A 23,362-nucleotide genomic window follows, 5' to 3' on the forward strand; every position below is an offset into this window, starting at 1 on the left:
TGTGGAATTTTGTATGGAGGAGTTACATTGTCTGATTAGTGATTGAAAACATTTATTCTGATAGATGATGGCATGGGGGCTGATTAGGTTGGAGGTTGACACGATGAGGGACTGTTAGAGTGAGTATCTATGGCAATAGGAATTGAGAGGAAGCACAGGTTTTAAAGGTGGTATACAGCCAAATAGAGTTTAGTGATCGATCGGAGACGCAGAGCCAAAGACAGGGGGAAGTCTAGAATGCCTGTCAGGTTTCTGGTTTGGATCGCTGGGTGTGTGGGAGTGCCATTCACTGAGGCAGAAAACAGAGAAGTAAGCCCACTCTCTCATGGCTGTCTTCCACTCCCCACTGCAATGCCGTGTGGGTGCACAGTAGATGCTCAGAAATGCTGAACATTTATTCAATTTTATTCTGTTAAGAGGGAGAGGAGAAGGTCTAACCTTTTCTTTGTGTCCTGCCTTAGCTTACAGAAGATAATTTTCTGCAGTGCAAAGGACCTAAGTTTAAGTTTCTTGGCCTCTTTGTTGATCCTACTTTATGACCCTTTTCTCTGTTGCTATGATCTAGTTTTGCATTTCTCTGTCTCTGGTGCAGGTTCTGGACTCACTACTCATACCCAGCTTGCCTTTCTTGTAGTGCTTTGTCTCCCTGATCCTTGTCCATACATATGATTTAATAATAATCACTCACATTTGAACAGTGATTTGGAGTTGATAAGGCATGTTCTAATATCCTTTATCTGCTTTGATCCCTATTACCAAACTGTGATGCGTAGGCAGTGAAATATGTGTTTTTTTTTTTAAAGATTTTATTTATTCATGAGAGACGGGGGGAGAGAGAGAGAGAGAGAGAGAGAGAGGCAGAGACACAGGCAGAGAGAGAAGCATGTAGAGAGCCTGACCCGGGACTCTATCCCGGGTCTCCAGGATCACGCCCTGGGCTAAAGGCGGCGTTAAACCACTGAGCCACCCGGGCTGCCCTGAAATAAGTTTAAGTTTGCATTTTGTAGAAAAGGAATTTAGGCAGCGGTGATAGGATATGTCAAAGATCACAGCTCTAGTAAGTGGTAGAACCGAGACTCTGGGTTGCCCCCATACCCGTTGTACTTTAATAATGCAGTCCTAATCCATGCCTTGCTCTTTGATACCCATGTGCTTCCAGGCTACCTCATGGCCTGATTTCTGTCCCCTGCCACACTCCTATCTCCTGTGCTTATTTGTGTCTCCAGTCCACGGTGACCTTCTGATTTCAGTTACCTCTCTTGCTTAGACCTGTACTCTGCCCTGTATATTCATCTCTCTTTTGGCTTTCTCAGTCTGGGCATCTTGCCTTGTCTCTGTAATCCTTGTGTACCCATAGTCCTGGCAGTGACACAGCAGGACTTGCAGATGGATTTGTGGCGCTAGAACTTTTCTTCCGAAGAACATAAAGGAACGCCCACTGTCAGTCTGTTGGAAGGAAACCTGACCTGAGGAAATATTGGCCTTTTGGGCTTTGTTACTTGCCAAATATTTAATTTGTGGATATGGGCAGTGAAAGAAGACATGATGAGCAAGGCACATTTTCTAGCCTACAGCCTGTGTCTTATCTGACACGTTTCTCTCTCTCTCTTTTTTTTTTTTTTTCTGACACCTTTCTCAATTAAGGTTCTCAATGGGCTACATTGCCTGAGCCTTTGTCTCCCTGTGGGTGCATGAATCTTCTGAACTCAAATGTTCGGACTGACCATTTTGAACGAATTTTCATTTATATGGTAGCAAAAGAGCTTTCAGGAGTATATAAATTATTGGAAGGTGTCTTCTTCTCAATACTGATAATGGGTGGCCCTGTCTACATGAGTTTCTGTGGACCCAGTGGGGGCCAGGGTTGCTTAAGCTTCCTTAGCACTTCAGTGTTTTGTAGTTGATCAACAACTCCTACCACATACCAGGGATGTTTTGTACAGACTCCTTACACTTGAGCCTACTGTATAGTTGGGAAGAGAAGCCTAACCTTTTTTCTGCCATGACTGAGTAGCACACAACACAATTATAAATATATGCTAAGAAGTTTGGGATAGAAAATGGGCTATAGGCCTGGCCACTTAAGGAAGCTTCCTAAAAGATGACATTTGAATGGAGTTGTAGAGAATGGGTAAGATTTCAATCACAGAGTGTGTGTGAGTCAATATTAGTGCTGCTATTCTGGGATGGCAGTAGGGCATGATAGAAACCCCATATTTAATTCTTTTTCAATGAGTGTTTCTCTCCATCTCAGGTCACAAATTCAAGAGGGGGCTTATCAAAGTAGGCTTTTTAAGCCACGTCAAATCTTGCCCAGTTCAATAGTTTGGTTCTTTTGCAGCATGATTTTAGGCTCTGATGTGAACTTAGCTCAGGAGACTCCTTTCCCAAGTCAGATTTCCACTCCAGGTGAAAACTGAATTTGTACTTTTGAGATAATTGTTGAAGGAGGCAGTGCTGCTAAAATACAGGCTAGAATAGAAAAGTTAACTTTGTGTAGCTGTGAGATGCAATTTTCTCTGTTCTTCCTTGGCAAAGATGATGCTGTGACTGGGGAGCCTTCTCAGAGTGACAGATCTGTGTGGGCTGAAGCCCCAGTTTGATCATGAGGGGGCGGGAGATGGAAATTTCTTTCTCTTCTCTATGATGGTTTCTGATGCAGGCAACTCTTAAGTTCTGGGAGCTATTGTTGGGGGCATGATGTATGCCTCGTTTTTCAGTGGAACATAATGGAGCAAACAGTACCAGAAACATGGTTTTGCAAGGGGGACAGAGGGCATGATAGCCTATCAGGGGAAATAATTTATTGGATAATACAGATTATGGAGCTGTGGCCTGCAGAAGTGTTGCATCCAGTATCAAACCCATTTGCCTCACTCTTTGTTCTACTTTTCCAAAGATTTTCCTAGATGCTAGGGTGAATTGAGGTAAGATTCCATTTCTCAATATAGGGGAGGGGACTGTTAAATAAAAATGGGCTGAGACGGTTGGCCCTTGGCCAACTTTGAACTCGGCAAAATATGTCTGTTATTTTCCCACTTTCCTATTGGTTTTCCCTCTTCCCTCTTGGTCTTCTCCCCCATGCAATCTAGAATTCTCCTCTATTAAGTCTGTACTGAGACGTTGATAATAACTTGTAGGGAGAGGGGAGTATTCCTGGGACGCAGGGATGGTGGCTCTGTCTCAAGAACAGTAGGCAGCAGCCTAAGCATGATATCCTGAGGATGTAGCAAATTCTTGTTCATTATGGGCTGTTGTGTATGCCCAAGGATATGAATTAAGGGACTTACTCATTAGCAGGAATTTGTGCTCCTCCTGAGGGCCCATCTGCTCTGCTGAATGGACAAGGTGCAGACATATTTTGAAAGGATAGGAAAATAATGAAAGTGGAGATTAAGAAAAATGATCTCAGGGAGTTCATTTAGGATGGATTCAGTGGGGGTGATATTAGTATCTACAGGGTAAAAAATAACTGCTAGTACTTATTGAGACCTTATTCTATGCTGAGCATTTTATATAAAGTTTTCATTTAATTCTCATAAGCCTATGAGGTAAGTAGCTTTATTATTCACATTAAAAAATCATTTTTAGATTTATTTATTTTAGAGAGAGAGAGAGGGAACTGGGGACAGAGGGAGAGGGAAAGAGAATCTCAAGCAGACTTCATACTTTGTGTGGAGCCCTACATGGAGCTCTATCTCATGACCCTGAGAGCACGACCTGAGCCAAAACCAAGAGTTTGAATGCTTCACTGACTTCACCACTCTGGTGCCCCTATTATTTACATTTTAAATACTAGTAAAATGAGATAAAATTGCCCAAGGACTCAGAGTTGGTTAATTATTGAACTAGGAATGATTGATTGACTTTTTTTTTTTATTGTGGCAAAATTATATAACATAAAACTTACCATCTTAACCATTTTGAACCAGATTTATTTTATTTATTTTATTTTTTAAAGATTTATTTATTTGAGAGAGAGAGCAAGAGTGAGAGAGAGAGCACAAGCAAGGGGAGGTGGGGGGTGCAGAAGGAGAGGGAGAAGGAGGCTCCTTGCTGAGCAGAGTCCAATTTGGGGCTCAATCCCAGGACCCTGGGATCATGACCTGAGCCAAAGGCAGATGCTTTCACTGATTGAGCCACCCAGGTGCCCCGACCCAGGATTTATTTTTAATTTTATTTTTAAAATTATAGTTCAGTGAAGGTGCTCTTTTTTGGTGTGGATTTCTATGAGTTTTAACACGTATACAAATTCATGAAGCTCTCACTGATGAGGATACAGAACAATTCCATCTCCCCTGAAAACTTCTGCTATTTTTTTTACATACTGTCTACCCCCTTCTAGCCCCTAGAAAGCAGTGATCAACTTTTCTTCACCATAGTTTTGTCTTTTACAGAACGTCACTCAGCAAAATTATCTGGAAATTCATTCACTTGGTTGCATGCTCATCCCTTTCTATCACTGAGTAGTATTCCATTGTATGGATATACCACAGCTTGTTTATACATTCATCTGTTAATAGCCATGTGCGTTGCTTCTGATTTGGGGCAGTTATGAACAGAAACTCTAAATACTCATTAGAGGTTTTGCTGTGAACACCTATTTTCTTGAGGGTAAATACCTAGGAGTGGGTTTGCTGGGTCATACAGTCCAGTGTGTGTTTAATTTTATAAGAAATGGTCAAATCATTTTTCAGAGAGGCTATACAATTGTGCATTCCTACAAGGAGACATGGGAGTTATAGTTGATTGCATCCTCACCAACTTTTGGTATTGCCAGTATTTTTTAATTTTAGTCATTCTTAATTGCTCTGTAGTGATATATCATCTCATGGTTTCAATTTGCATTTTCCCAGTGGCTAATGATGTTGAACCTAATTCCTTTATTAATTTTTTTGCCACTTGAGTATCTTCTTTGGTGAAGTGTCCAGTCAAGTCTTATGCACATTTAAAAATTGAATTATTTGTTTTCTTACTGTTGAGCTTTGAGATTTCTTTATACATTCTGGATATAAGTCTTTTGTCAGTTCTGTGATTTGCATGTATTTTCTCCTTGTCTGTAACTATCTTTTTATGCTCTTCACAGAGTCTTTTGCAAAGAAAAGAAAACCTTTTTCATTTTAAATTTTGTGAAGTGTACTTTATCAGTTTTTTTCTTTTATGGATCATGCTTTTGGCATCATATCTAAGTACAATTTATAACAACAGAAAGCAGACAGGAGATTCCTTAGAAATAGTGGTCTTGCATCATTTAAAAAAATAATTCCATTATGGAGGCATATTTTACCCTTTCATAATTCATCATTTTATTTTATTTTATTTTTTTTAAATATATTTTTTTTTAATTTTTATTTATTTATGATAGTCACAGAGAGATAGAGAGAGGCAGAGACACAGGCAGAGGGAGAAGCAGGCTCCATGCACCGGGAGCCCGACGTGGGATTCGATCCCGGGTCTCCAGGATCGCGCCCTGGGCCAAAGGCAGGCGCCAAACCGCTGCGCCACCCAGGGATCCCCATAATTCATCATTTTAAAGTATACAATTCAGTAATCAAAAAAATTTTTTAAGTTCTACAACCATCACCATGAATAGTTTTAGAATGTTTTAATCACCTCAGAAGATCCCTGATGCATATTTACTATTTATCTCCATTAATCTCTAACCCTTTTCCAGGAAACTTTGGTAGATTTTCGATAATTTTTTCCAGCACCCATTTTTATTTTTTATTTTCATTTTTAAAATTTCTTAGTTTTTTGTTTTTGTTTGTTTTTAAGTAAGCTCTGTGCCTAACATGGGGCTTGATCTCAGGACCTTAAGATCAAGAATCACATGCTCTATTGACTGAGCCAGCCAGGTGCTCCCAGCACCCATTTTTAACTTAACAATGTAAAAAATTGTAAAAAAGTGTACCATCTTACCATTTTTGTGTACAATTCAACAGTGTTAAGTATATTCACATTGTTGTTTGTCCAATCACCAGAAATTTATCTTGCAGATCTGAAACCCTATATCCATTAAGCAACTCCCCATTTCCTCCCTCCCCATTCTACTTTTTGTTTCTCTGAATTTGACTACATAGATACCTTATATAAGTGGAATTTTATAGTATATGTCTTTTTTGTGACTTATTTCACTTAGCATAGTATCTTCGAGATTTATCTGTATTATAGCATGTGTCCGAATTTACTTCCTTTTTAAGGCCACATAATATTGCATGTATGTATGTATCACATTTTGTTTCTCCATTTATGTATTGATGGACACTTTGGCTTTGTACACATTTTGGAGACTTTGACTAATGCTGTGAACACGGGCATATAATTATAAATTTCTCTTTGAGAACAGCAGCATCATTTGTCTTGAGAAGACTACTTTCCACACAAAATAGCATTTTAACCTTTTATAAACATAAGTTTGCCATATGTGTGTAGATCGAATTTTAGGCTGCTTATTCCATTGCTCTGTTTATCCTTTTGGTATAATACCGAGCAATCTTGACTATTGTAGTTTCATAATAATATGTTTTAAATTTGGATCGTGTGAATCTTTCAACTTAGTTCTTTTTTCAAAATATTTTTGGTTACTCTAGGTGTTTATTTTTTAACCTTTCCATGTAGTTTTAGGATCAGCTTGTCTGTATCTACAAAACAAAACAAAAGAAAAATTTGGGATGCTTGGGTGGTTCAGTGGTTGGGCTGCTGCCTTCAGCTCAGGGCATGGTCTTGGGACTCGATCCCGGGACTGAGTCCCACATCGGGCTCCCTGCAAGGATCCTGCTTCTCCCTCTGCCTGTGTCTCTGCCAATCTCTCTGTATCTCTCATGAATAAATAAATAAAATCTTTTAAAAAAATTGCTAATGGTATTGAATTAAACTCATCATTTAGGGGAGAAGTGACATCTAAACTATATTGAATCTTTAAATCCATGAAAACACTGTCTCAACATTTATTTAGGTTTTTGTTGATATCTTTCATTTAGTTTTTGAAGTTTTCTGCATTTATATCCTGTACATTTTTTGTTGGGTTTATACTTAAGTAGGTCATGTTTTAAAGCTATTTTAAATGGAATTATCCATGGAGCACGTGCGAACTTTTCAGAACTGTCGAATGGATCTTATCCATTGCTCTTGGCTACTGAAATAGCTGATAAGGGTAGTGATCTACTTTAAGCTGTAGTGATCTGGATGGAAGTGTTATACATGGTTAATAAAAGGAAACTTAAAAATATGAATAAATAAATAAAAGGAAACTTACAAAAAGTTCAGTTTCCAACTGTACATTGTTAATATATAGAAATGTGATTGATTTTTTTTTTTTTTGATTGACTTTCTGTTTTACAATCTTATTAAACTTACTAGGAGTTTTTTTTTTTTTTTTTTTTGGTGTTGTTTGCTTTTAGATTGTTTGGAATTTTGTACTTAGAAAGTATGTTATTAACATATAGGGATCAGGGGGATCCCTGGGTGGCTCAGCGGTTTAACACCTGCCTTTGGCCCAGGGCATGATCTTGGGGTCCCAGGATCGAGTCCCACATTGGGTTCCCTGCATGGAGCCTGCTTCTCCCTCTGCCTGTGTCCCTGCCTCTCTCTGTGTGTCTCTCATGAATAAATAAATAAAATCTTAAAAACAAACAAACAAATAACATATAGGGATCATTTAATTTCTTCTTAATTTCCAGTTGGTATGCATGTTTTTTCATTCCCTTTTTGTACTGCATCCTTGCCTTATTCCGGACCATAAGAAGGAAACCCATTTAATCTCCATTAGGTGCAATGTTAGCTATAGATTTCATAGATGCCTTTTATTAGGTTGAAGAAATTCCCTTCTATTCCTAGTTTGGTGTGTTTAAAAAAAATCACATTTTAATATTGAATTTTGTCAAATGCCTTTTGTACATCCATTGATATGATAATGTGATTTTCTACATTAAGCCATTTAATATGTTGGATTACATTGATTAATTTTAGAACCTTGAACCAGACTTGTATTCCTGGTACAAACCCTATTTGGTTATAAGATATTATTTTTATATGTTGTTACCTGATTGAATTTTCTGATATGTTGTGGAGGATTTTTGCATTTGTATTCATGAGGCATATTGATCTGTAGTTTTCTTGTATTATTGACTGGTTTTGGTATCAGGATAATGTCGACCTCATAAAATGAGTTGAGAAGTATTCCTTCCTCTATTTTCTAGAGGAGATTGTGTAGATTGGCATTATTTTTTAAAACGTTTGGTAGGAATTGCTAGTGAAACTTTCTGGGCCTGGAGATACTTTTTTTTGTTTGTTTTTTAAACATTTTATTTTTTATTTATTTATTTATTTTTCATTTAAACATTTTAAACATTTAAACATTTAAACATTTTTTAAAACATTTAAAGAATGTGTGCATGAGCGGAGGTGAGTGGCGGGAGCTGAGGGAGAGAGAATTTTAAGCAGCCTCCACACTCCGTGCAGAGCCCAAGGGAGCTGGATATTACTCATAACTGGCGCTGAAATCAAGAATGGGTACTTAACTGACTGAGCCACCCAGGCATGCCCCGGAGATACCATTTTTGGACACGTTTCAAAATTACATTCTCAGTTTCTTTATTTTATTGCTTTTTAAAGATTTCATTTATTTATTCATGAGAGAGACACAGGCAGAGACACAGGCAGAGGGAGAAGCAGGCTCCATGCAGGGAGCCCGATGTGGGACTCGATCTCAGGTCCCCAGGATCGTACCCCAGGCTGAAAGCGGCACTAAACCGCTGAGCCACCCGGGCTGCCCAAGTTTTTTCAATACTTAAGGACTGTGTATATTACCTCTTCATCTTGAGTTGAGTTTTGACAGTGTGTGATTTCTTTTTTTTTTTTTTTTAACAATCACATAAGGAAGCATTTATTTGAGGTTTAACATGAAATCATACAAATAAAATTTGTATAAACACAAATCCACATCGAGTCGTAACACAGATAGCAAAAGACAAAGTAAAAACAAAGGAAACTAATTGGCGGCTATATACAGTTGGACACGGTTGTGTCTTGTACACTAGAAAGTCTTTTACAAAATAATCATCTTAGATCAACAGAAGACCAATCTTCAATGTCGTCCTGCAAGATGGGTTAACTTTAAGCAATCTCCTCCTGTTTTCTCCAATGTCCTCCTTTAGTATGGCTGGTAATTGTTTTGGTGATTGCCACCCCCTCTAGACGCCTTGTCGTAAGTGCTCTGTTGGCCACTGTAGTCTGCATGTCCCTGTCCATATCCACAGTTCCCATAGTTATACCCAGTATAATCATAGCCGCCATAGCCACTATAGTTTTGATCACCACCATAGGCACTATTGTAATTTCCATATCCTTGATCATAATAGTTATTAAATCCTTGGTTCCAGTTTTGGCCCTGACCTCGTCCACGACCCCTAGTACCACCTCGTCCACCAGCTGCAGCACCTCTTCCTCCTTTTTGTTGTTGCTGTTGCTGCCTATATACCTCTTTGGGTTGTGCAACTTTGATTTCACACTTCCCAGAACCAATTTGATGATATCTGCTTTCTAACAATTTCTTTACTGGCTCTTCGTCTGTATAGGTAATAAAACAAAATCCTCTTCTTTCGTTTGTTTTTGTATCCATGGGAAGTTCAATATTTTCAATCTCTCCAAAGGCTCCAAAATATTCTTTAATTTGTTCTTCGGAAGTATCTGGGCTCAATCCACCCACAAAAACCTTTTTTGGGGGTTCTTTCCCTTTTAAAGCTTTGGCCCTTTTGGGGTCTATCAACTTGCCATCCAGTTTGTGTTCTTTCAGTTCCAAAACCTTATCAACACTAGCAGCATCTTTGAAAAGCACAAATCCAAATCCTCTTGATCTTCCAGTCACTGGATCTGTTTTAATTGTACAGTCTACAACTTCCCCAAATCGAGACAAATATTCAGTCAGATCTTTCTTGCTTGTATCCCAGCTCAAGCCTCCAATAAACATTTTACCGTCATCCTGCTGATTCTTGCTCGCGTTGATCTTGGATCCCTCTGCGAATTCCTCTATGTTGCTGTACTCGTTCATGTCCTCCATGGTGGCGGAGTTGTCGGCCCGGGGGTGCTGGCGCGCAGGCCGGGTCGCGGCAGCAGCGGCGGCAGAGCGTTGTATGGAGCTGGATTTAAAATGCGGCAGTGTGGGATCCCTGGGTGGCGCAGCGGTTTGGCGCCTGCCTTTGGCCCAGGGCGCGATCCTGGAGACCCGGGATCGAATCCCACGTTGGGCTCCCGGTGCATGGAGCCTGCTTCTTCCTCAGCCTGTGTCTCTGCCTCTCTCTCTCTATCATAAAAAAATAAAAATAAAAAAAAATGCGACAGTGTGTGATTTCTGAGGAATTGACTATTTTATCTAAGATTTAGGTACATAGAGTTGTTGATAGTATAGTTTTGTTACACTTTTAACGTTTGTGAGACTTGTAATATCTCTCTCTTTTTTTAAAAAAGATTTTATTTATTTATTCATGAGAGAGAGAGAGAGAGAGAGAGAGAGAGAGGCAGAGACACAAGCAGAGAGAGAAGCAGGCTCCGTGCAGGGAGCCCGATGTGAGACTTGATTCAGGGCCTCCAGGATCACACCATGAGCCAAAGGCAGACACTCAACCGCTGAGCCACCTAGGCATTCCTCTCTTTCATTCCTGATATTAATGTTTATTTTTTTCTCTTTTTTCTGTTGTGCTAGAAGTTTGTCAATTTTACGGTTCTTACAGAATCATCCAAAAACATCAAGACCTAGGACAGACAAAGCACATAAAGTTAACCTAATGAAAGAGGATTGTTATTTATTTATTTATTTATTTATTTTAAAAAAGATTTTATTTATTCATTCATGAGCGACAGAGAGAGAGAGGAGAGAGAGAGAGAGAGAAGGGCAGAGACATGGGCAGAAGGAGAAGCAGGCTCCCTGTGGGGAGTCCGTCGTGGGGACTGGATCCTAGAACCCCGGGATCACCACCCTAGCCGAAGGCAGACACCACTTAACTACGCAGATGCTCTCAGAAGTCTGTTTTAAAGAGTCAGTTTTTTTTAAGTTGATCTATAGATTGAAGAAAATGCTGATTATGATCCCAGTTCTTTTTTTAAAAATTGAAATTGGTAAGCTGTTTCTTAAATTTATATGGAAATAGAAATACCCTAAGGTAGTTAAAAAAAAAAATCTTGAAGAACAGTGCAAGAATGTTCATACACCAGCAAATATCTAAGTTTATAAAGTTTTAGGGTATCCAGTGAAACAGTGTGGTATTGGTCAAGAATAGAGAAGTAGGACAGAAAACATGAGTCTATGTGTCTTTGAGATTCTTGTCTAATAGATACGAGTCTATGAAAGTGAAAACAGTCCAGAAACAAACTCACATATATATGGAACTTTGACATATGACTTATTTGGAGTGGAGATCACTCTGTTATGGGGAGACTATTAAATAAATGAAGTAGAAAACTTGATTATTCAAAATGGAGACAATATGGATTTCTATCCCTCATGTGGTATATGAATGTGAACTTCAGAAGAATTAAGTGTGAAAAGCAAAACATTTTATTTATTTATTTTATTATTTTATTTATGATAGTCACACAGAGAGAGAGAGAGAGAGGCAGAGACATAGGCAGAGGGAGAAGCAGGCTCCATGCACCGGGAGCCCGATGTGGGATTCGATCCCGGGTCTCCAGGATCGCGCCCTGGGCCAAAGGCAGGCGCCAAACCGCTGCGCCACCCAGGGATCCCCAAAACTACCTTTTTTAGTAAAAAACCTTCGGTAAACATCTTGAGTTTTGGGATAGCAAACTATTTTTTAAATGTGACATAAAGCACAATCAAAAACCTAATAAGCCTGATAAAATAAATCACATTCAATTACAAATTTTTGTTACTGGAAAGACAACTTGTTGTAAGTGAAATGATAATCTAGACTCTGAGAAATTATTTGCAACAGATAAAATCAAAACGTTGGTATCACGAATATGTAAAGAACTTGTAAAAATCATTAAAAAGGATGGGACGCCTGGATGGTTCAGTGGTTGAGCATCTGCCTTCGGCCCAGAAGTGATCCTGGAGTTCCAGGATTGGGTCCCACATCGGGCTCCCTGCATGGAGCCTGCTTCTCTCTCTGCCTATGTCTGTGTCTTTCATGAATAAATAAATAAATAAATAAAATCTTAAATCACTAAAAGGGATAACCTAATAGAAGAATGGACAAAAGACATAAATTTTGTAGCTGAGGAAATAAATAAGGATGATAATACATAAGCTAGTCAACATCACTATTAGAAAAATTAAAATCAAGGCATGAAAGAATATTTTTTTTTGAAAGAATATGTTTTAAAGATTTTATTTATTTATTCATGAGAGACACAGAGAAAGAGAGAGGCAGAGATGCAGGCAGAGGGAGAAGCAGGCTCCATGCAGGGAGCCCAATGCGGGACTCGATCCCGGAACTCCAGGATCACGCCCTCGGCTGAAGGCAGGCACTAAACCACTGAGCCACCAGAGATCCCTGAAAGAATATTTTTAAATATTCGTTTGAAAATGATTAAGAAGTTTGACATTGCCAAGTCCTGAGGAAGAGGAGGATAAACAATATTATTTGTATGTTGATGCTGGAATTATATATTAGTATAATTATTTCAGAAAACATACTGGTATTATCTTGTAAAGTTGAATATTCACATTCACTGTGACCTAGCAATTCTAATCCTAGGTATATTCTCAAGAGAAATGTTAGTAACTGTAAACTAGGAGTCATATCTACAAATATTCATAGCAGCCTCTATTATAACCGAAAAAAACCAGAAGGAACCCAAATCCTCATCAACAGGAGAATGGGTAAATTGTGATATATTGACAGAGTGGAATATTATAAAGTATGAAAAGTGAATGAACTATACTATGTAATAGCCTGGATAATCTTATAAAGTAAAAGATTTAAGTCTTACGAGTTACTCTTTACAGTATCATCCCCTTTATATAAAGTGCAATCCAAGAAAAATCAAATATATTGTTTACATTGCTTACTTGCATAAGCATGTATGCATGCACACATACACTTATGAGATAAGATTAAAGAAAAAGTAAGAAATGTTAAATATAATCCTGAAATTCAGGATGATTGTTATCAGCAAGAGAGAGGAGACTAGGATGGGGAGAAGCAGATAGGTGTAGGTTATTGCTAATGTTTTAGTTCTTAGATTGAGCTAATGGGATCATGGGTTTATAATATTATTAAAATAATGAATTCATAAGTCAATAAATAAGACAGTGCCTGCATGGGTCTATCATGATAGCAAGTTTTGATTAAGGACCCAGTTCTGTGCATCTTAGGTGCTCCAAACAAATGAACCTTAGATTAGTGGGATTAAGCAGTAAGTACATTGTAGATTTCCACTAGGTTGTTTATTGGTGAAAATATGTGGAATTAATTATTCTCTACATATTTTACTTAATTTTGAAAAAAATATGTTAACAACTACTAAAATTACTTACAATCATAGTAACTACTATGTAATAGAGTTAATGTCTACACTGCTATTTGATTAGATAGTGGCTAAAATAGACAAGATAACAGGTATACAATGTAAGTACTCTAAGAACCCCACTGGGCCAATTTTTGCAATGGAATGGCTAGGTGTGTAATTACAGTGGTCGTATTAAGGACTCAAATGCCCCATAGCTGCTATGTCTCAGGGAAGGGGAAACCACAGATATATAAATATATAAATTCTCAGAAAACCTTTTCTGTCAATTAGATAGGAACCAAAAAATTAACCCAAGCCTTTAATTTGGCGTGGAAACAGTGTAGCTGCAGCTCCAGGTTTTTCCCTGACAATAGAATTTTGCTTTTTCTGTGGAAGCTTAATGATAAGAACATATATTCATGGAGCATTGTCTCAGGGACATATAGTTCCTCAGGATCAGTCCTTCTAAAAAGATTTGGTAGGTCCAGAAATATCAGCGTCAGTTGAGAACTTGGAGGGAATGGAGGCTCTCAGAACCTGTTCCAGGAGTACTGTATCAGAAGCTGCATTTTAACTGGATTTCTTTAGGGGTTTTGTATGCACATTAATGTTGGGGAAGCAGTTAGTTTAAAGCAGAGCTCCTTACCTGAAGGGCCTCAGGAAGCCTATACACTGGGCTTCAGGAAGTCTATACACTTCATGATATTTTATGTAAAATTTTGAGTTTGTGTGCATGGATCATTTTCTAGGACATACTACTATATGTTTTACTCTTGGATCAGGTGAGACCATTGGAAAGCTGTGTAGTCCCCAAATTTTGGCTGTTTCATAGGGCATGCTTTCGTTTTGTATTTCATTTACTTGCACTGAAGAGCACTATGAAAAGCAGCTGTTGAAATTCATTGTATTTATTGACAGATACTACGGAGGCTATTATAACACTACACAGGTGGTTCCAAGGCCAGATTGTACAAAAGAATCATCCTAGGTGTTTGTAAACTACGGATCTGAGCTACCACCCGGGAATAAGTATTATTATAGCAAGGGGTCATGGTGATTTTGGTGAAATAGGCCTACCCAGTAGTAGTTTGGGAAGTTTTGCAGCATCTCTTGTCTCTTCCTTAGAATCTGCAGGGATTTTATTTCTTCAAGCTTTAGTATCAGGAAAAGCTTTATTTCTTTTTTTTTTTTTTAATTTTTTTAAATTTTTATTTATGATAGTCATACAGAGAGAGAGAGAGAGAGGCAGAGACATAGGCAGAGGGAGAAGCAGGCTCCATGCACTGGGAGCCTGATGTGGGATTCGATCCCGGGTCTCCAGGATCGCGCCCTGGGCCAAAGGTAGGCGCCAAACCACTGCGCCACCCAGGGATCCCAGGAAAAGCTTTATTTCATTTGGGTAACTGATATGCAGTTAACCATATGAATAGTATATAAATTAACATGTACTTGCAAAAAGTACATGTTAATTACTTTAACTTACAAAACTGCATTTGTGACCTACTTTTGACAGTTGTATAGAATTTCTTTTCTTTTTTTTTTTTTTTTTTTAGTTGAATAGAATTTCTGTTTTATATTTTTGTGTTTGTAAAAATTTTGTGTTACCTTTGCCTTCATTTTGCTTTGGATTTTTTCCTTCTCTTTAATCTTTTCACTTACTGTCCCCTAATTGTCTATTTTTTAGTTGCTTTTACTTCTTTTGAATGAGGTTGGCCATAAATTAAAATATGTGAACAAACAAGTAGATATTTATTTATTTTTAAAAAGATTTTATTTATTTATTTGAGATTGAGAGTGTGTGAGAGAGAGAGGGGGAGAGAGAGAGAGACAGCAGGAGCATGAGCAGAGGCAGAGGGAGAAGCAGCCTCCCCTGCTGAGCAGGGAGCTTGCTGCTGGGCTCCATCCCAGGACCCTGAGATCATGACCTGAGCCAAAGGCAGACACTTAACTGACTGAACCACCCAGGCAGGCACCCCACAAGTAGATATATAAATAATTATTTATTTATTGGAGCTATGTAAACCTATTCACTGTTAACTTTTTTTTTCCTCCCTTGGAAGAAGGGCAGTTGACTTTTCTGTAAAGTAACATGTTTTTGCCTTTTTCTGTGTTTGGTTCTGAAAGGTACCTTAGGTTCTAGCATTCAGTTTATACTAAAACAGATTAGTTTTGAGATTGTGTTCCACACATGCAAATCAAAATCACAGTGAAATAGGACTTCACATCTAGCAGGATGGCTATAAAAGAAAAGATAGACAAGTGTTGGTGAGGATGTGGAGAAATTAGGACTCTTATACATTGCTGTTGGAAATGTAAAATGGCACAGCTGCTTTAGAAAACAGCCTGGCAGTTCTTCAAATAGTTAAGCATAGAGTTAACATATAATCAGGCAATTTCACTACTAGATATATAGCCAAGAGAAATGAAAACATGTCCACATAAAAAAATTGTACGAGCATATTTAGAGCAGCATAGCCAATAAGTAATAATGAACCAGATGCCCATCAAGTGGTAAATGGAGAGACAAAATCTATATTCATATAATAGGATATTATTTGGCCATAAAACAAAATGAAGTATTGATACATGCTACAGTATGGTGAACTTTGGATATATTATGGCAAGTGAAAGAAACCTGACACAAAAGGTCACGGTATTGTATGATTCCATTTATGTGAAATATCCAGAATAGGAAAATCTATAGAGATAGAAAGTTGATCAGTGTTTGCCAGGACCTGGGGTTTGTTTTTGGGGTGATAGAATATTTCACAATTAGATAGTGGTGATTGATGTACACCTCTGTATATAGTAAAAATCATTACATTGTATACTTTAAAAGAATAATTGTATGGTATATGAGTTACATCTCAAAGGTGCTTAAAAAACCGTGGTCCACAGCCCTTTCACTAGCAAGCATGCCTTTTCTTGTTACCCATCACTACCTGCTTCACTTTTCCCCCATGGTTATCGTTGTGTGACCATTTTTTCATATTACAAGTGGCATTTATTCACTCATTAATTACTGTCTCATTTTTTAAAAATCATAGGCATAGGTATTATCAATAAGTATTTTTGTTCATCATTAGATAACCAGTATTTCCAAGTGGAGCTTCTTTGATTGCTGTTAAAGACAAGAAGCTTGATATTTTTGTAGATTGTTTAGTCTTCTCTGTAGGGGAAATGTATAATATATATTAAGTTGTTGAAGGTAGTAGAAGAGATTCCAGACTTTTTATTACTACTCTTATGGACTCCTGGGTGTTAGGAGCCCTTAGGTTATGAATCATAACTTTAAAACAATTATTCTAAATTCCGGGTATGATTTATATTTTAAAATTCAACAATGGGCTAGGCTAGGCATTAAGAGATTTTCAGTTTAGGTTTAGTTGTGCCGGTAACAAATTCTATGACCTTGTTCAAGACAAATATATTTTTTACTGGCTTCTATTTTCTCATCTTCTATGTGGATGCCTTTCACCTTGCAGGATTATGAGGCTCACATGATCAACATTGACTGACCAGCTAATATATGCTAGACACTTTTCATAGACTTATACTCTTTCATTTAATCCCTCAAAACTACCCTATGACATAGATATTGTTCTTGCCCCCTTTACATATGAAAAGTTAAGCTCAGGGAGGTTCCATAATACATTTTATAGACATCTGAAATGGAAGTTAAATTTGAGCTTTTTGAATTCAGAGTCCAAATTTGTAATCATGAAATCTATATTACGCAGCATAGGACATTGTGTTTCAGGAACAAACTGTGACTCTTGGGGATTAAAGTAACAAAACTTAATATCTTGTTTTGGCTATATAGTTTTGGTTGCTTGAGGGTCTGACTCAGGTCATCATCATTCCAGGACTCAGGTTGACAGAGTAACTGCCATCTCTAACATTGCGGGCTCCCTTTCCTTGACAAAGACTGTGTGATGTATTATGCACTGGCTCTTAAAGCTTCCACCCAGAAGTGACACGTTTCACTTCCACTTGGGCATTGTTGACCAAAGTTAGTCACGTGGCCATACCTAATGTGTGTATTTCTGTAGGGAAAGCAGTCCCAGTATCTGGGAAGGAGGAGAAATATAAATGTTTGGTGAGCAGCACTTATGATTACCATATTTTTCAAATGTGTTTATTGATATAACACTGTTATTATTATGACTATGAATACTGTTCCTACGTAAGAAGCAGTGAGGTGTTATTTTCACTGAATATTATTCTTAAGAAGCAGTGAGGTAGATTTATGTTCACATTTCTTAGAACAGTCTCTTTTACAAATCATACATAAAGTCTGTGCATGTGCTGCAATTTATAATTAAAAATATAGAATGATATGTAAATAAAATAATGCAATAAATGAATAAGGATCTGAGCTGTTTAACTGATATATTTTAATGTGGTTTTCTTGTCCTAGAAGGTTAAGGTTTTTACCCTGGCATACATTAGAAGAAAAAAATGACATTAGAAGGAACGAAAGTACAACTAATGGGGCTATATATAAATTGGAATGAATGCCATAAACATTTAAAGAGGTTTGTTATGGCTTTTGGGTGTGGCTGATTTCATGCATGTGATTATTGCAATGCTTAACACAGCCATTTATAATTTTCAAAGTGCTTCTACAGAATTAAATGAACTAAGGCATATGAGAGAGCTTTCTGTAAATGGTAAGCAGTTACTATTGTCACATGATCTCATTTGATCTTCGCAATTACCCTGTGAGATAGACCCAATCAGTGTGTGTTACTGTTGTTTTCATTGTCTTTATTGATAGTGGAGGAAGCTCAGAAGCATCAAACTATTCTCCATGATTATGTGGTTACTAAACAGAGGACTTGGGGCTAGAACTCTAGTCTATAACTCTTAGGTTAGCCTTCTTCCCACTGCACAGTGCTGCCTCTTTAGTTACATTCTCGGGTGTAACTTAAATGCAGCTAGGAGAAATAAAAAATTACCCATTTGAAAGAGGAAAAGATAGTTTTCAATTTCCCAAGACACAGCTGGCATTGTGCATGCAAACAAGTCAAGGGAAAAGAATCTACGACCTTTCTGATGAGGAACTCTGGAAAGGATGGAATCATTCTAAGGCCTAACATTAGTGGTGAGAAAATGGTCTTTCCAAGGGGCCAATTAGTGGCTTGGTAGCCTGAAGTATTTCACAGAATGTCAGAGCTCAAGGAAGCTGAGGAAAGGTAGTTAGGCCTGCCTTGAAGAATTGTGCAAAGTAGGTTAGCAGCATTGCTTCCATTTTTGTGAAAGAGAATGCCTTTCTAATTTTAGAGTCTTTTAAGAGGTGGGTAGGCTTTTGTGTGAGGGGAAGCTTTTCTCAGTGCTCATTTCGAGAGGTGCCTGTGAAATCACTTTATATCCTGTTTGGAAAAGGAAGACAATGTGGTAGAAATGAAAAATGAGTTTGTGTAAAAAGTTATCTTTCCCAGAAGAGACGGCGGAAATAGTGCTCCACAGCCATACTTATTACTTTATTCCCTGAGTTACAGAGATGTGTGTTATCAGTTCTATGCAGGTATTGGGTTCCTTTAACCGTAACGTGTCTCCTAAAGTTATACAGTAGGAAGTATTTATTTAGCAGATCATTCCAGAAGGGACAAAGGCTTTCTTTTAACTCCTGGAGAGTTGGGTATTCCCCAGCTTCTCAATGTAGTTTATTTGGTAAATTCCAATTTTCAGAGCATTAAAATGTAGTTTATAAAATGACCTTTTATTTTTCAACCCATTTTTTCCTCTGGTAAACCAGCAAATATTTCAAATGCAAATGTCCTCATAAAGAAAAGAAGGGTTCCCCCAAGGACCTGCGGTCTCTTTATAGGAAATTATGTGTAGCTTTAAGTAACTGAGGTTGAATTTTGTTCCAAGAAGCCACTTTTGAAACTTTGTTTTAACTGAAGAATTTTCACTTATTTTTAAATTAAGAATTCTTTTTTTTAAGATTTTATTTATTTATTCATGGGAGACACACACACACACACAGAGGCAGAGACAGAGGCAGACTCCATGCAGGGAGCCTGATGTGGAACTTGATCCCGGGACTCTGGGATCATGCCGAGTCAAAGGCAGACGCTGAACCACTGAGACACCCAGGCGTCCCTAAAATTAAGAATTCTATCTATAAAGATGAAGGCTTAGAGAAATCTGGGATCTAAGATTGTAAAATTACCAAGTGGTCTGGTTGTCAAGTCCAAGGAGGCTAGGATTACATATATTGGTAATTAAAGGTGGTCTTTTGGGACGCATGGGTGGCTCAGTGGTTGAGCATCTGCCTTAGATTTAGGGAGTGATCCCAGAGTCCTGGGATTGAGTCCTGCTTCTCGTGGGGGACCTCCTTCTCTCTCTGTATGTCTCTGCCTCTCTCTCTGTGTGTCTCTCATGAATAAATAAAACCTTTTAAAAAAATAAAGGTGGTCTTTTCAGGACCAAAGGCAGTGAGATTCTCCTGAATGGGGAGTATGCTTTAGACTTCCATTACCTCCAGAGAGAGTGCAAATATAAGGAGGAAATGGAATGAATGATCCTTTTTTTTTTTTTTAAGGATTTTTAAATGTATTTCTGAGAGAGAGAACAAACAGGTAGAGGCAGAAGGAGAGGGAAAAGCTCCCACTGAGTAGGGAGCCTGACGAGGCTCAATCCCAGGACCCTGAGATCATGACCTGAGCCAAAGGCAGACACTTAACCAACTAAACCACCCAGGTGCCCCTGAATGAACTATCCTAATGAGTATTTAACTTCTGTAGTCTGATTTAATCCTCAGAAACTGCTATGGAGAGTCCCTATTTTATAGAGATTTAGATTTAGATTTAAGTCCAAATCTATGAGACCCTCAAACCTGTGCTCATTTTACTGTACCTCTATAGGTTCAAAGAGACCTTAGGTGAAGTCTTAGTAGATGGAGTTATTAAGAGAAACCAAGGGGATCCCTGGGTGGCACAACGGTTTGGCGCCTGCCTTTGGCCCAGGGCGCGATCCTGGAGACCCGGGATCGAATCCCACGTCGGGCTCCCGGTGCATGGAGCCTGCTTCTCCCTCTGCCTGTCTCTGCCTCTCTCTCTCTCTCTGTGACTATCATGAATAAATAAATAAAAAAAATCTTAAAAAAAAAATAAGAGAAACCAAGGATATCAAAGCTTTCTTTTACAGTTCATTTTTAAAAAAGATTTTATTTATTTATTCATGAGAGAACTAGAGAGAGGCAGAGACAGAAGCAGGCTCCCTGCAAGGAGCCCGATGAGGGATTCGATCCCGGATCCCAGAATCATGCCCTGAGCCAAAGGCAGACAATGAACCGCTGAGCCACCCAGGCATCCCCCCTTAACATTTCGACCAAGGACAACTAGACCCTCTTACCTTGAGGTTCAAACATGGAATTTAAATAGATGATAAAGCTGAAGTTGCATTTATGCCAAGCTCCCCTGTAAGCCAGTTAGCAACAGCCGACTTTATGTTAGACACACTTCCAAAGGCCCAGTCGGCTAATTTTAGAGTGATAGATTTTAAATCATCATGATCTTTGAGACATGTGTAACCTATAAGAACTCTTTGTTCATTTGTTCATCTGGGGGTTGTGATAGGCATGTAGGTAAGAGTCCTGTCCTGTACAGGTCAGTGCATTGTAGGGACGTATATAGGACAGAATTGTCATTTATTAGTATTGGCCATGCTGCTTCTAGATTCAATAATATTTGTGCCCATTGATATTTGGCTTGAGTGGAATTCTGCAATACAATAAGTCATTTCTCTAGATATTTTCCTTTTTGTTCATCTTTTCATGACAGTATGGATCTTGTTTGTTTTGTGTGCTGCAGTAACACTAACTCCTAGAACAGGTGCTCTGCATAGAAGAGGCCAGTAAATGTTTGTTCAGTGAACATAAACACTGCAGGCCTACAGTGATTCTTGTCAGTCTGTTTCCTTGCTCGGTTCTTTTGCTTGTTCACCACACAAGTTATTTTTTCTTCTCTACTTCTCCACTCTCGAACCTCCAATTGTTGCGGGAAAACATGCCATCTCCTACATTGCAGAAAAAATAGAAGGCATCAGATGGGAATTTCCTCAACCTCTCTCTCCAACGCACGAACTTTTATTCACTTTCCTCTTTTCTTATTTCTCTACTGTTTTAATAGAAGTGTCCATTTCCTAAGACCAAGTCCTCCAATTTTTGTTTTGTATCCCCTCATTTCCTGTCATTTCAGGGACTTCTGTTATAGTCGTTAAGATAATGGTATACTTTCTGTAACAGATAAATCTGGAAAGCTTATTGGATTAATAAAATATATTTATGTCTCATTCAGGGCAAGTCCAGTGGGCAACATGGGGTGGGAGTGAACGTTGCTGTGTTCCTTGTCGGCTCAGACTAATGTAGGCTCTTTCCTCTTCAGCCTGCGGTATCCAGTGTTTGCCTGGGTGTAGAGATGGCCAGCCAGCAGATGAGGGAAGGGAGAGAAGATAATGCTTGAAAGCTTGTATGGGTCAGATCTGGAAATGGACCGGAACCCAGACACATGGCCACTTTTAACCATACAAGAGTCTGAGAAGTGAATTCTTTTTGCTTGCCCAACAAGAAAGGAAATGGCAAACATTGAGCTAGTCTCTCTCATCCTATTTTGTTTTATTTGCTGTGCTTTTACCTTCATCTTCTAGATTGGCTCATTCCATCAGATTTTGAAAGCATGATTAAGTTTCTTCCAATTTAAAAAAAAAAAAAAAACAACACTTTCCTTGCATCCCCCTATGTATTCCTTTCCTAGGGCTGTTGTAACGAAGTACCACAAACCTGGTGGCTTACAACAACAGAAATTGATTCTCTCGCTCTTCTGGAGGATGGAACTCTGAAATCAGGATGTTGACACGGCCATGCTCCTTCTGAAACTCTATTCAAGCGAGAATTTTTTACCTCCTCCTAGTTTCTGGTCATGGCCGTTTTTGTCCTTGGCATCTGATCTCTCCTTTCTCATGGCATTCTACCTGTGTGTGTCTTTTTTCACATTGCATTCTCTTTTTCTTATAAGGACACCTATCATTTTGGATTAAGGCCTTACCCTACTCCATGACCTATTCTTTTTTTTTTTTTTTTTTAAGATTTATTTATTTATTTATTTATTTATGACACACACACACACACACACACACACACACACACACAGAGGCAGAGACACAGGAGGAGGGAGAAGCAGGCTCCATGCTGGGAGCCCGATGTGAGACTCCATCCTGGGACTCCAGGATCAGGCCCTGGGCCAAAGGTAGGCGCTAAACCGCTGAGCCACCCAGGGATCCCCTCCATGACCTATTCTTAACTAATTATATCTGCAGTGACTCTTTCCAAATAAGGTCACCTTTTGAGGTACTCAGGAGTAGGACTTCCCCAATATCTTTTTGGGGAACACAAGTCAACCTACAACACCATCTTTAATTGCCCTGTATAATTCCCTTCTTTTCCCTACAAGCGTAGTTATCATCTGTCACCATACAAAGTTATTACAATATTATTGTAATATGTAATTTTGTATATTGTAATATATAATGAGATTACTTCATTCATCTTCCTTTAATTCCACACTTGGGGAATGATTTCTCGGTACTCACTGTCTATACTTTTCAGTCCTCAATACACTTAAACTGTTAGTGTCAACACTCATCAAAATGTACTTTTCCTATCTCCCTTGTACAATGTCCAGTGGGTACTTTTCTCTCTTTTTTGAAAATTATATTTGGGGGATCCTTGGGTGGTTCAGTGGTTTAGCGCCTGCCTTCAGCCCAGGGTGTGATCCTGGAGTCCCAGGATGGAGTCTCACATCGGGCTCCCTTGTCAGGCTCTCTGCATGGAGCCTGCTCCTCCCTCTGCCTATGTCTCTGCCTTGCTCTCTCTGTCTCTCATGAA

At 38.6% G+C, this 23,362-nt stretch overlaps 1 protein-coding gene across 1 annotated transcript in view; it reads right to left on the reverse strand.

Annotated features, from left to right (window-relative positions):
* Window positions 1-8,868: 8,868 nt before the first annotated feature.
* Window positions 8,869-23,362, reverse strand: part of LOC121482642 (heterogeneous nuclear ribonucleoprotein D-like) — a 34,387-nt gene continuing 19,893 nt past the window's right edge. Inside the window, exon 2 of the mRNA XM_041740478.1 lies at window positions 8,869-10,166. Coding sequence (XP_041596412.1) covers window positions 9,152-10,166 — 1,015 coding nt within the window. The 3' untranslated portion in view covers window positions 8,869-9,151. The remainder of the gene's footprint in view (window positions 10,167-23,362) is intronic.

Source organism: Vulpes lagopus, chromosome X (genome assembly GCF_018345385.1).
Source record: "Vulpes lagopus strain Blue_001 chromosome X, ASM1834538v1, whole genome shotgun sequence".
Taxonomy (NCBI): Eukaryota; Metazoa; Chordata; class Mammalia; order Carnivora; family Canidae; genus Vulpes; species Vulpes lagopus.